The 13,058-nt window shown below is 36.1% G+C and overlaps 2 protein-coding genes and 8 non-coding genes across 17 annotated transcripts in view; 9 read left to right on the forward strand and 1 right to left on the reverse strand.

Moving 5' to 3' along the window:
- Nucleotides 1–116: 116 nt before the first annotated feature.
- On the forward strand, nucleotides 117–8,012 carry TAF1D (TATA-box binding protein associated factor, RNA polymerase I subunit D). Its single transcript, XM_058545413.1, is given in 7 exon segments — nucleotides 117–1,947; nucleotides 2,709–3,093; nucleotides 3,971–4,146; nucleotides 4,471–4,531; nucleotides 4,898–5,020; nucleotides 5,022–5,070; nucleotides 7,246–8,012. Coding segments are annotated over 6 exon segments (837 nt in total). The 5' UTR covers nucleotides 117–1,888; the 3' UTR covers nucleotides 5,055–5,070; nucleotides 7,246–8,012.
- On the forward strand, nucleotides 5,692–5,819 carry LOC131409200 (small nucleolar RNA SNORA40). Its single transcript, XR_009220879.1, has one exon. It is a non-coding gene; the product is annotated as a small nucleolar RNA SNORA40 (small nucleolar RNA).
- LOC131409197 (small nucleolar RNA SNORA18) lies at nucleotides 6,821–6,951 on the forward strand. The gene has a single exon (XR_009220875.1). It is a non-coding gene; the product is annotated as a small nucleolar RNA SNORA18 (small nucleolar RNA).
- LOC131409208 (small nucleolar RNA SNORD5) lies at nucleotides 7,090–7,162 on the forward strand. Its single transcript, XR_009220886.1, has one exon. It is a non-coding gene; the product is annotated as a small nucleolar RNA SNORD5 (small nucleolar RNA).
- Nucleotides 7,873–8,010, forward strand: LOC131409190 (small nucleolar RNA SNORA8). Its single transcript, XR_009220869.1, has one exon. It is a non-coding gene; the product is annotated as a small nucleolar RNA SNORA8 (small nucleolar RNA).
- Nucleotides 8,013–8,269: 257 nt separating the features above from the next.
- LOC131409192 (small nucleolar RNA SNORA1) lies at nucleotides 8,270–8,404 on the forward strand. Its single transcript, XR_009220871.1, has one exon. It is a non-coding gene; the product is annotated as a small nucleolar RNA SNORA1 (small nucleolar RNA).
- A 318-nt stretch (nucleotides 8,405–8,722) lies between these two features.
- Nucleotides 8,723–13,058, reverse strand: part of CEP295 (centrosomal protein 295) — a 50,281-nt gene continuing 45,945 nt past the window's right edge. For 2 of the 8 annotated variants that reach the window (XM_058545404.1, XM_058545411.1), the window contains 4 exons: nucleotides 12,435–12,575; nucleotides 11,029–11,092; nucleotides 10,513–10,855; nucleotides 8,723–10,428 (listed from right to left, as the gene is read on the reverse strand). In XM_058545404.1, coding sequence (XP_058401387.1) covers nucleotides 10,236–10,428; nucleotides 10,513–10,855; nucleotides 11,029–11,092; nucleotides 12,435–12,575 — 741 coding nt within the window. In that variant the 3' untranslated portion in view covers nucleotides 8,723–10,235. Of the gene's footprint in view, nucleotides 10,429–10,512; nucleotides 10,856–10,909; nucleotides 11,093–12,434; nucleotides 12,576–13,058 lie in introns of those variants that run through there. The other 6 variants (XM_058545406.1, XM_058545403.1, XM_058545405.1 and 3 more) reach the window with 6 other exon arrangements.
- On the forward strand, nucleotides 8,763–8,835 carry LOC131409189 (small nucleolar RNA Z40). Its single transcript, XR_009220868.1, has one exon. It is a non-coding gene; the product is annotated as a small nucleolar RNA Z40 (small nucleolar RNA).
- On the forward strand, nucleotides 9,306–9,427 carry LOC131409196 (small nucleolar RNA SNORA32). Its single transcript, XR_009220874.1, has one exon. It is a non-coding gene; the product is annotated as a small nucleolar RNA SNORA32 (small nucleolar RNA).
- Nucleotides 9,837–9,963, forward strand: LOC131409191 (small nucleolar RNA SNORA25). Its single transcript, XR_009220870.1, has one exon. It is a non-coding gene; the product is annotated as a small nucleolar RNA SNORA25 (small nucleolar RNA).

A 13,058-nucleotide genomic window follows, 5' to 3' on the forward strand; every position in this document is an offset into this window, starting at 1 on the left:
ATGGCGCCCCGGTCTCGCACCTCCTCCCACCTCTCACTTTCTTCCCGGAGTTAAGATGTTATCGCGAGACTTCGGCCCCACTATTAGGTGGGTTCCGTAGGTGGCCTAGCCTTTTCTTCCGCGCAGCTGTGGAGGGAGGTGGTTGTCGGCGTGTAGGAGTGCAGAGGGCGAGAGGTTGCTGGAGGCACCCGTCCGAGGCCTGGGTTGCGGGCAGCGAGTACGCAGCTGAGGCCCGTGCTGAGCCGGCGCTTGTTGTTGCAAGCCGCCCGCCAGTCTGGATGGGTAAGGAAGAGGACATGGCCGCCCGGGCCTGGTGGACGAGGGAGGGGTTGCTCGTCTAGCTTTTCCGGGGACCCCCTCCGTGTTGCTCGCTAGGATCTAGCCGTAGAAGTCAGGCCCTGAGTGCGGGGGCTGGCGGTTGTGGGCTTCAGGCCTACTGGCTGGACTGCGGCCGGCATAGGCGATTATCGTGTGGACGGGGTCCAGCGTATCTGGGATGTAGATGTTAAAATGTATTACAGACAGGTACACGTTTTCTGAATTAATCTTGATAAGCGCGGGGTAACCATTACTGACGCCATTCTCCTTGCATGAGGTTAGGTACTTCCCGGAGACACTCGTGCCAAGGTCACTCAGTGAGGGGTTAAAAGCATTGTTAGCGCGGGTAAAGCGCTCTGTCGGGCCATGTGGCCTCTCATCGCAGTCTCGGAATAGCAAGCGACACTTAGTAGGAATGCTTTCTAAACAGTTTCCGAAAAACTGATTTTTGAATTAGCTCCACTTTATTTTGATAATGCGCTGATATTTAAAAAAAATTTAACCTCAGGTATAGCATCAGTGTTACTGGACTCAATTTTGAGTTTTTGAGCAGTTATTTCATGAATTCTTAGATTCTGCATTTTAAAAAGCTACAGTAAAACACCATGAAATTACCACGAGTCCTTTGAACGTTTTGCAAATCTAAAATCTGTGTGACCTTATTGATAGCTTTACTTAGTTGTCATTCTCAAGTATGCTAAAGACTAAGAAAAATACAAAAACGGAAGAATGATGGCATTCTCTATAAGGGAGATGGCAGTAGTAAAATAAGACGTCTTTTTTCTGTTATTTTTGCTCAAACTATTGTAAAATCTTCTAAGGAGATAAAAAGGAACACAAAGGGCACCATTGTTGCAGTCTGAGAGCATTTCATTGAAAAGTTTGAGAGTTCAGAACTTTTAAATTAATACCCATAATGGCAAAGAGATAATATGCTAATGAAGTTTTACAGTGACTTTGATGAATCATAGTTTGAATGAGAAGAGGCCATAAATGAAAATCCCAGACCAGGAGCTTAAAATGGTCTGTTGGGTTGAGACTAAATCTTGATTATTTTTCTTGGTGTAGTGAGGCCACAGTCTGTCTTCTGGCTTTGTAAAATTTCTCAGGAGTTACCATGTGCTCTTGAAAAATGGCTTTTGGGCCGCTAATGGTACATTAATACTCATAATTGTACATTACTGTATGGCTAATATTTTTCACTGTTATGGAAAAATGTTGGATACTTCTGTGGAAATGACAGTACTCCATTGGATAGATTTAGAAAGCACAAGTGAAAGAACAGGTGAATAAAATTTCTAGGTTTTAGAATTTGATCTGAAATGGACAGTTCCTACATGAAAATGTTAAAGGCCTTATATGTGATTTTGCCTTAATTGATGTATAATGGCATAACGTGACTAAATCAAATTTTGCATTACGTGGATATTAGCTGTTTGTGTTAGCATTTATTTGTTCAGGGAAACTATATCACATTTACAAATTTTATATTGTCAAATCTGTTTAAAGCAAAGAACAATTGACGAATAAAAAACAATTTTGAGAGGGATTTGGAGAATACATATCAGGAATGGATTCTCTCGACTGTATAACGCCATCTGATTCAGCTGTGGAAATTGAAAATCAAAGGTAGGTGCGTTTTTTTATGTGAGCAACAACCACCACCAGATTTTTACTGGGAAACAGATTGGATGATGATGTTTACTGTATTTGAATTTCCGGGAAAGCATAAATCATTGTAGATAATGAGTTGCGGTAAGATAATTTTCAAGAATTGGGAAAGAAAAGGAAAACCTGTTTTATACAGACCTTCAAAGTTTATCTACTTCTATAGTTAACAGTTGGACGCATTCTTAATGCAGGGAAACAGGAGTATATTCTCTGGGCCAATTTGGTATCTTCCTAACTAAATCATCCTAGTGTTACAACAAGAAAATGGACATCAGTGGGGTGTCTTGCTTAAACATCAACTTGCTCCGATATTCTACATTATCAACGATGCTAGCTTCTGTATATGATGGAGGTATCTACATAACCTCATCCATTGATCTCACTGGCAAATCAAAATCAGCATTTCTAGTATATTCACATCAAGTATCTGTCTATTAGGCTACTCTTGTTTTATTTAGAGGAGGCTCTAGCAGTGAACAAGACTTTGTGGAACTTGTTATTTCTCAGATTTTTTTGGTAAGTGCTATGGCAGTATGGCACATGGCATTATGTGCCATTTTAGGTAGAGTGGTCAGAACTTGGTTGGCTAGGACTGAGCCTGTCTTTTTAAAAATTATCCTGAGCATGTTTTCCTTCTTTGGTCTGTGGGAGAAAAGTACATTACTGATAATAAGCATTCAGTAATATAAGAGGATGCAATTTTTTCCCTTTTTTTCTAGTGATAACTCTTCCTCTGGTAGCAGCTTATTTAAAACTCAGTGTGTTCCTTACTCACCTAAACCAAGGCAAAGAAACTTGATTAGAAAATTTGTTCATTCAGCTGAAAATGTTCAAGCAAGAGATTCATCTAGTGACTCATCTTTTGAACCAAAACCATTGACTTTAAAAGCTATTTTTGAAAGATTCAAACAAAAAAAAAGGAAACATAAAAAGAGGAAATGTAAGCCAACAGGAAGACCAAGGGGAAGACCAAAAGGAAGGAGAAACACTAGAAGCTCACAAATAAAAAGGAAACATATAAAAAACAAAGGACATGGATTCCCATTTTTAGAATCAAAGAATGGAAGAAAACCATTACCTTGGAGAAAAATTTTAACCTTTGAGGTGAGTCAGTATTTTATATTTGCTGATACATAGAGCTAAAATGTCTGCAATGAATCGTTGGTCCCTTTCAGAATTTAGGTGTACCTGGAACGTAGTCTGCAACTGTGATAATACTCTTCCATACTGACTTAACACTTCAAGACCATCCCATCCTTCACCTCAAACTTCACTTGGGCTTCTGGGTGGAATCTTCACTGGTATATTCAGTGACTGTGCCTATATATGAAGTGCTCTGAGGCTGTTTCTATAAAATCCCTTGATTTCATCCTATCAGGTCTTGAAACATCCTCCCTGCAACTCAAATGATTCCCAATTGTTTTATGGTAACCCAAGTCAAACCCACACCTGCCTTTCGTGTTAAGTGGCTTTAAAATAGATTTTATTTTCTTACAGATATTGAATATTCAATTTCTGACAGAATTGCCTGACAAATACTTTAATGCTTATCAGTAGACTCTAAAAAATTTTAGTTAAATGTTTGCATAACTAAGTCTCTTGCTTTAAAATCTGAATTGAAAGGATTACTACTCGTTACACTTTTATGTTTTAAGGTGATAATAATAAACATTAGAAATTTGTTTGTTTGCATTTAAAAATGTGTTTAGTAATTCCCAAACAATACGAGATTTATGCTTCAGTTTTCCTTGGTACCAACTTAGGGAAGTTTGATAACTTACTAGGTAGAACACTGAATTCTTTTTACAGCCGGCATTTAATAAATTATATGTGATCTCCATGGTGCAGAGTAGTTAAATCAAGATCACTAAGCCTTCTTACTGAGGGGATCTTTGCCATTTTGGAATATGGGCATATGCTGAGTTAGAAAATTTTATTTTGTAAGGCCATGACTTAAAATATGGTGTTTTCTTATATATAGCAAGCAGTAGCAAGAGGATTTTTCAACTACCTTGAAAAACTGAAGTATGAATACCACCTCAAGGAATCCTTGAGACAAATGAATGTCGGCGAAGATTTAGAAAAGGAAGACCTTGATAGTCGTAGATACAAATACTTGGATGATGATGGATCCATCTCTCCTATGGAAGAGTCAGCGTAAGTTGAAATGTGAAACAATTTTGGTCATAAGTTTTATCAAATTAAATGTTTTTAAATTTAATCTTAATGCCCCATATTATGCTTTAAGTTTGTTTATACTTTGTTTACGATTTGTTTATACTTTAATAGTGATGTGAGCACAGATACAGTATGCCATTTGGGTTAGTACAGTTGAGCTATATCATTTTGGAGTGTTAATAAATGACAACATAATTTTTCTCCTTGACTGGTATTACTGTTTCAGTTGTATATTATGACAGTATACTAATTGGGTTCTAGAAGATTTTGTCATCTGAGTGATAATATATTTTAATATTACAGAGCAGAGGATGAGGTTGCAACAAATCTTGAACATGATGATGAATGTGATATCAAATTGGTGGTAAGTGACATTTTTATTCCATTTCATGTGGGGAGGGCAGCAGTTGGTATAGGAATTTTATCCAATAGTATCTTAGACTCGATTTTTGAAAGGCTGAATGCATTTGGTGTAGGAAATGAAAAAATAAAAATAAATTTTTTTGATAGTTGAAGAGAACATGGACTTTTCAATACTATTGTTGAATAAGTTTTAATATGTGGTATTGCTACTAGGATATCAAATGAGAAAATAAGCAGAACTTAATCTGGATTTTTAACCTCTCAATGTAGTCTCCATGTTACTTGAAATAACCTAGAGCTCAGTTATGTGTAATTACTAAAGCACTAAAGTTTTAGTTATTGCTTAAAATTGATATTTTGTATGCAGGAGGATAATTATTTCATAATAAGTTCTGAATTACCAAAGAAGATGAATGTATATTTAGAACAAGAGGAATATACTGAAGAAGCTGCTTTATCTAAAAAGAAGGCGTCAAAGGCCAAAAACATTGGACAGAGGACAGAATGGCCTGAAAAGAAGATAGGTATATGAATGTCAAGGTAAACAGAATTGAGAAAAAGCAACTTTTTATAGAAAGAAAAGATGATGAATACGAATATATATATATATGTGTGTGTATATATATATATATGCCAGCCTCACGATAACAAAGAACCTTCAAAGGAGAAAAAGAACTTTTGAAAAAATCCGTGAAAGAAACTCCTAAAGAATAAGAAGTAATTGTTAGAAAAAAACATTTTTAAAACTGAAATCATATATGTACAAGAAATTGAGGCTTTCATGGAAGAAATAATCACTTAGTAAATAATAAACAGAACATCCTACTTTTTTTGCCTATACTTGTTTATTTCAGGGTAAGAGCTTACAAGCATCATTGGAGCATTGGGTCAAAGAAGTACAGAGATTGTAATCCTAAAAAGAAAAATCTTAGTTATAATCACTACTGATTGACAGCCAACCACCCTCTTTAGGGTACCTGGAACCTTATTTTTATCCCAGTTTTATTCAGACAAGTGACCTTTCTTTAGTGTCAAATGTTTAGTACTGTAATAAGAACTTAATTTTCCTTTCCTAACTACTGGAGTATTTCAACTACCATTTTCTTGTCATCACCACTGTATTTTGTTGATTATGCCACTATATATAATTCATTTTATGATAGCACTTGTGTTTGTTTTTGTTTAACTTGTGGACAAAGACTTATAGACAGGTGCAAAAAATAAATCCTCTTTTGCAACCCAGAGCTCATTGTTCAGTATGAGTTTTGATACAGGTAAGAAGGAACATACCTAAAACTGAATAAAGTGATGGGGGCTGGGGGACTGATTGACAACTAAAAAGCATAGGATAAAAGGCAAATCTTGGCTATATTGATTTAGTATTCCAATTTTAACAGTGACATGAAACAAAGATGGCTTCTTTTTTTGTTAGGTTTTTATTTTGAAAACACGTCTGGACTTAACGTCTTATGCTTCAGGTGAGTTTTCAGATTGGATTTGTTTAAATGTACATTGTCAGATAATTTAAATCTCCACAGGTTTCATTATTGAAACACATTTTTGCCAACTTTTAAGTTCTGTTTATGATGTGATTTCAGAAAAGGAATCTTATGATTCACACATTTTATCATGATATTGTGCCAGCTTCACTTGACATGCAGTAAAGGGTCCCAAAACTGTAAGGCTATAGCAATAATCAGAATCTTGGATATTGCTGCCACTCAAGCACATACAACATTATTTTTAATTAATGCATAATCCAACATGAGGTAGAGGATAGAATAGTGTAATGCTAGGACTCAAGATTTCATAAACTTGAATGATGTAAAGTTTAACCCAATAATTTATCTTCCAGTGATTCCCAGATAACATAGCCACATTAATATTTTTCTGTATTTTTATAATCAATACCAACTAAGAAAATATTATATAGTTCTTAAATTCTGAGGGAAAATTCAGCTAAAGTAAAAATTGTGCTGTAATCAATCAGTATTGAAGTTAATAAAAATCAAGACTTCAATTAGTGCATGGAAATCTTTTTCCTTTGGTTCATCTATACTAGCTAGTTGGCACTTTGCATGTTTTTATCAGTATATACACTCTGCCTTTTCTAAGCAGCATTATTAAAATCTTACCAAGTGATTGGTTTATGGGATGATTTCTTTTAATTTCTTTTCAAATGGATGTTTTTACACAATTTCAAATTCATCAAAGAGTCTGGAGCAGATCACAGTTCTTTCTAATAATTGGAATCTTAGACTTTTATGTTTTTTAAAAAGTGTAAACAGTGGTTGAGGTCTATCCCGATGGGGCTTTTTCTGTAGACCTACATCGTTGGAAACGCCTCATAGAGTAATTGTGTGGTTTCCTTGACTCACAGAACTATCTGTTAGACCTGTGAGAAAGAACTACAAGACAGAGCTGTTAAAACTATGAAAGGATTTAATAGCCAAAAATTTTTTTTCTTAGGTTTTGGCATATCCCAAGATCTGTACTATTCTAGAGTGTAATAGCTTAGGTAAGTTTTCATTGGTGATAGTTAATCTTGGTACCATTATAGTTCAGATGATGAATTTTACCTGTTCAACTGCTGAATGATACAGACGTGAACTAAAACTTAATTCTGACAGAGCTGGATATATCTCTGTATAGGTGTTAGTTTTTAATCACACACTTAAGTTGTCCTAAATCTTTTATTTGGTATTTTATCTGTAGGAGTGAATATGATTTGAACGTTACTCATGTTTAGAGGTAAGTTGAGTAATTGATTTCTATTGAAAATTATTAACGATTCAAAAGTGTTGAAAAAATATAAATTAAGAGTACAGCATTCCATTACTGTTGTGACTAGTAGTTATTTAGGTATAAAACAGAATTATTAAGATCTTGGCCAAAGTATTTGCCATATTATTTGTATTTATATACAGAATTGGGGAAAAAACTGCAGAGTGTATGTCTAGGGCTACCAAATGAAAATGCCTCCATTTTTGTACCCTTTTATTGAATTGACAATTCCGTATGGATCATCCTAATAACATTATACTTCAATATGTTACGATATGGATTTTGCATTTCTTATAAAGAATTCTGTCCAATAAGAGCAACCATGATATTTATTTCTAGTGCATTCTTTCTTTTAGTGATTTGACTCAATTCTGTCTGTAAGTGTATATAGAGATGGGATAAAGATAATGATTACTCAGTTTATAGTTTAAAATGCAGTTAATGTAGTTCCCTCATTGAAATGACAATTAGGAATGAAGGTGAATTTATTTTACTTGTTACAGGAACTTAGATTTTTAGAGATTTGTAAAAATAAGTTTATATTAGTTCAGTCATGATTGCACTGCATGGTATCTGCATTCAGCAGTTGATTCCTGCTGGGTGTTCAAAGGACAGTGCGATATAAATTCAGTATCTGGCATCGTTGGTTTTCTTGGCTTCATGCATGTTAAACCTGGTATTTTTATTGATACAGTATTCCTGTAGTTGCTCATACTGTTCAGTTTGACATAATCTTCAGTAGGAACTAATGCTTCTCTTTTTCTAGGTTGTCTAATATTGAGAACCAGGCAGATCCATCGACTCTGACCCTAAACATGTAAGGCTTTCTATTTCTGTTGCTTCAGGCAGCTTCTTTCGTTTATTGATAGCATGGTCAGCCGAACAGCAGAACTTCTATACAGATGCAAAAGCCTTTTGCATGGTGTATATATAAGCTTGACAGAAACTTTCATGAAGCCTCATTCTAGATAAAAATGGGCACTGTTGTTCATGGTGTCCAGAAATTGTTAATGTGGCTATATTGAGACACAGGTTATGCTTCCATCACAGTAAGTTTATTGCAGTGGTGACAATGAGACCTGTAACATTTTTTGTTAGGCTCATGAGTAAAAATTGGATGTAAAAAGATTTTTTAATATTAGAAATGATTAAGGAGTAAAATACTTGTAGATCACTTGCCAAAATAGCAACGTGTACGCCTACAATTTAACTCCTAGGGCCCTAAAAAGTAAATTGGTTGAAGAAATTGGATCACAAAGATTACAGGTAAGATTTTAATGTATTCCCTCAAATTCTCTATTTTATAACAGACTTTAACTTCACTTCTTATTGCTACTAATCCTGGTGGTCCTTTGTTATCACCACTTAAAGAGAAAATGAAAAAAAAAAAACCCTATAGATCTTAAAAAGGCCACCATGTGTTGTTTATAGTGCTTACTAGTGATGTATGATGTTATGATGATGGGCAAAATGTTCAACTGCTCTGAATGGGCTGAATGAAAATAGCCTTTCTGAACATACATCTACATTAAATATGTGCTATACCTTAGAACATGAAAGCTCTAAGGTAAAAGTTATCTGAAACATGTATGTTTCCAAACCTTTGGAGTTACTGATCAGAGAATACTTTTCATGTAAGTCAGGTATGAATGGAAATGGTTAATTAAGCCTTAATTTTAAAATATATTTTTTCTCAACATTTAGTTTAAATGAACTGGATTGAAAAGATGTTTATTCTATTTGCAATTTTAAGCCTGGAATTTTTAATACATACTAGTTGGAAACTGGGTTTCAAGGATACTTTGGAACCTAATCAACCTCATTTTGAAAACTGGAGTCCAATATAAACTTTAAAATCTTTCCATAGGTGGGGAATTTTTAAAGAATGTTCATATTCAAGTGGAAATAAAAGAAGCCGAACTAAAAGAATCATGGCAAGTTACTTGTTTTTTATAGTCTTACCATACAGCACATTATTTTTCAGGGTATAATGGTCATTACCAAGGCTTTTAGAATGTAGTTTCTCATTTGCCGTGGACATGACCATAAAAAAAATTTCCCACTAGGTTTTTCTTCTGCTACCTTGGTAGCATTCAGCCTATTGGGAACATTAACCCTTACTGGTTTTATTTACATTGCCTAGATCAGCACTGCCCAGTATTAATAGAACACAAGTCATATGTGACTTTGTAATAGCCAGTGGTAATCAATGAGATTTTATAACAGCCATATTTCAAATTCGCACTGGTGGTACATGGCTAGAGCCTATTGAACAGTGCATGCCTGGATCTCTGGAGTCTTGCAACTATCCATTGCCTGGTTAAACTGAGTTGCTAGAAACCAGGCTGCTTGTAATGTAATAGAGCTAATAGGGAGGCTGGCTTCAGAATTGACATGATCATCTCTGGAAACGCAACCTTATATTTATATTCCTGTGTTATAGAACTGACTGACATGACAACCGTGGATTGAGCAAAATTTCTTTTTAAAAGGTACGTACACATTAGAAAAAGATAATTTATAGGTCATTTCAAAGAGGGCTTGTGGTACCAAAACCAGGAGCTCTTAACGCTGTGACCAAAGATTGAAGTTCTCCATAGGATATAATAGTCACTCAGTAGTGCTATGTTTTCCTGAGGAGGTACAAGATTTAGCTGCTTATAGCCATGATGGGTGATGTGGAAAAGTAAATAAAATGTCTAAAGTTTAACCAATGCCTACTCTCTTCTTTAGGGCTATCTTGAAGACTCAAAACTTTGGAGGAACTAAGGGGACTGGCAGTGGAAAGAATCACAACGTGTGAAATTACTTAAATAAAAATTTATTGACTTTAAATAATTTTGCCCATGTTACCCTATGTTACATTAAACCCTTTACACTTTTTGTAGAAAGTCAGCATATATTTTTGGCTCGAAGTTTCTCTAGTGTTTTCTGTGGAGGGAATAGAAATAAGATTTAGCAGTTATAGTTGTGGTGTACCTTAGACATGAAAAATTGTAGGGGGCCGTACTCACCTTATGAAATTCTTTTGCCCTTGCTCTATTTTGGGCATAAGCCTCTTGCTTTGCTTTCTCTTCCTTTTGCTGTTTCACTTCAGCTAACTGATTATATAATCTGTAAGAAATTTATATGGAATTAAAGACAAATACTTCAAAAATATGCATTACTATTCATATATACAGACACACATACATATACCTTAAAGCCCTTTGGTGCATGAGGGCTTGTGTGGCCTTTCTGTCTTCAGGAAGTGACACTCTGACTTTACTCACACCCTTTAGGTGACTCATAGATGAGCCTGAGCAGAGAACAAGTGGTTTAATAAAGAATGCCAGATTCTCTTTGTGAAAACATACAAATGTGGGGAACATACCTGTAGAAGGTTTCTCCTTAACTATTTTGCTTTGAGAATTTTCAGAGACACGGATTTTATTCTTGATTTCTTTCTGTCTCTGGGAGGATCTTGCTATAAATGATTTTTTTCGTTTTATAAATGCCTCTTGCAAGCTGCCTGGTATAGCTGTAAACTTTGGAAGGATTTCTGTTAACGAAAAAAACAAAAGCTCTTTTCATCTCAAACTTTTTTATTTTGCTAGCAATATACAAGATTGTGGGGTTCCTACTTCCCTCCTAGAAATGTGGAGGTTGAGAACTTGAGTAGGGAAGTCCCATTGTGCCTGGGTTCAGTGACCATTTCAGATGCTCAAGGCATACCTGTAGACACTGTTGTTGGCTTCTCCACAGGATGTTCTGATGTAAGAGGCAGAAATTCACTCACCTAATTGCAAGAAAGTTAGATGAATTTACCACTTTCACCTCATCATACAGACTTACAGCAAAGGTTCTAAACCTTGGTTCCCTTCGTGGTGGGTGGTTGAGTGACTACTCAGTCCCCAGTTGCAATACAGGGATAAATGTCCAGTTGACTTGGCTCCGATTCTCAACTAGTTCACTGATTCGTGCTGCCCTCACATCTGTCTCAGTAACTTTAGGACTGAATTTTCCGGTAAGGGAGTTTTTTAAATGGTTTTATTCCTATTAAAATGCTTTAGCTGACCAGCAGTACTAGAAAACAATTAAGCCTGCTTTCCCATCCTACTCGAGCCCAAAGCTTTTCCTCACCTGATTTTGGTAATTACCAAATCTTTCTTCAATACCACCTCTATTGTATTTTCACTACTTGTCTATTTGTGTCCTCACTACCCTGTGAGTGATCATAAAACAAACAATTACTAGTTATAGCGTGGAGCCATTTCTAAATGTGTTAGAATATTCTTAGGTGAATTTCCTTCTAATGGCATCAGGCCACAAAAAAAATTGGTTCTGCCATAGTATTGTGTAGCACAGTGTACAAATGTACTATCTGGGACTTATCTGCAAAATTGTGTTGTGGGGATTAAAGACAATGCACAATAGTGTTTGAGAAAAAACAGATTGTAAATAAAACAGCTGGTGAGGGTGACTTGCATTTTCTCTAAGTTTCAATTTCAGTTTTATTAAATGAATTCATCTATTAATCTAAAGTCCTTACTAAATTAGAATTACATCCACGGCAGAATTCCCTTCAATGATAACCTTCTAAGATTTTAAATGGTGAGCCAGGCAAGGATAGTCTGTAGTGGAAAAAAGTATAATGAACGTGCAGCAACTTAAGCGCTGCAAGTGCAAAATACACTTCCAAAGCAATACCACTTACTCTGTCTCCACCTCAGGTCTGGATTTCCTTACCTAGCTTTAGAGTACCTCTGCTGCCTCTCATGTAACTTGTATGGAATCAAGTATTTCTTTCATTGGGGAACGGAAGGCATGAGTTCCAACCCAAGTCTTAATGAAATTGAGAGCATCATAAATACATGTATTTAGGAGTGACTACTAAAGGGTACAAGACAATGCCATCGGGGGTTTGAGAGGCTTTCCCTGTCAGCCATCAGTTTCTGCTATGAGCACATTAAGCTCCTGTTCACTTTGTAGTTTACTGTACTGGCATCTAATATGGGGAAGGAAATTAGTTTGCAAACAATTCTAATGTAAGAAAAAAAATGCCATGTGGAAAGATAAGTGAAAAAACCAATATCCTTTTCTGTTTGCTAATTCTCAGCTATGGGTTGTACAAAATTTACCTGAAAACAGGTTTTTGCCTTATTCTCTCTCTCGTCTTCTAGGGTTAAGTTTGCAAAATCCACTTCAGCAATACTGATATCGCTGGTGCTTACTAATGTAAGTTCTGGTTCTTCCATTATACCATGGCCAGACTCTGTCTCCTGTGTAGTCAAATTAAAAAGGAAACCATGTCCAAAAATCATAGCCTTAAAACACAATGTGAACATAATGTACATTATGGAGGAAGAACAACAATGGCTAGTGAAGACCAAGGTGGTGCCTCCCCCATCCCCAACCCACTTTTAGAAATACTGGAGAGGACTTTGAGGATTGGTGAAATAATGTGATGATTGTCTGAAAATATCTACTGCAAAGATGACAAACCCAAATGCTTATAGAGACTAGACAGCCTTTTGGGCTGCAGCCAAATGTAGGCCACTGCTGCCAGACTACGTTTTTTTTTTTTCTTCTGAGGAAGATCGGCCCTGAGCTAACATCTGCCAATCCTCTTTTTGCTGAGGAAGACTGGCCCTGGGCTAACATCCGTGCCCATCTTCCTCTACTTTGTGGGATGCTGCCACAGCATGGCCTGACAAGTGGTGTGTTGGTGCGCGCCCGGGATCCAAACTGGCGAACCCTGGGCC

The sequence above is a fragment of the Diceros bicornis genome, chromosome 7, assembly GCF_020826845.1.
Source record: "Diceros bicornis minor isolate mBicDic1 chromosome 7, mDicBic1.mat.cur, whole genome shotgun sequence".
Classification (NCBI taxonomy): domain Eukaryota; kingdom Metazoa; phylum Chordata; class Mammalia; order Perissodactyla; family Rhinocerotidae; genus Diceros; species Diceros bicornis.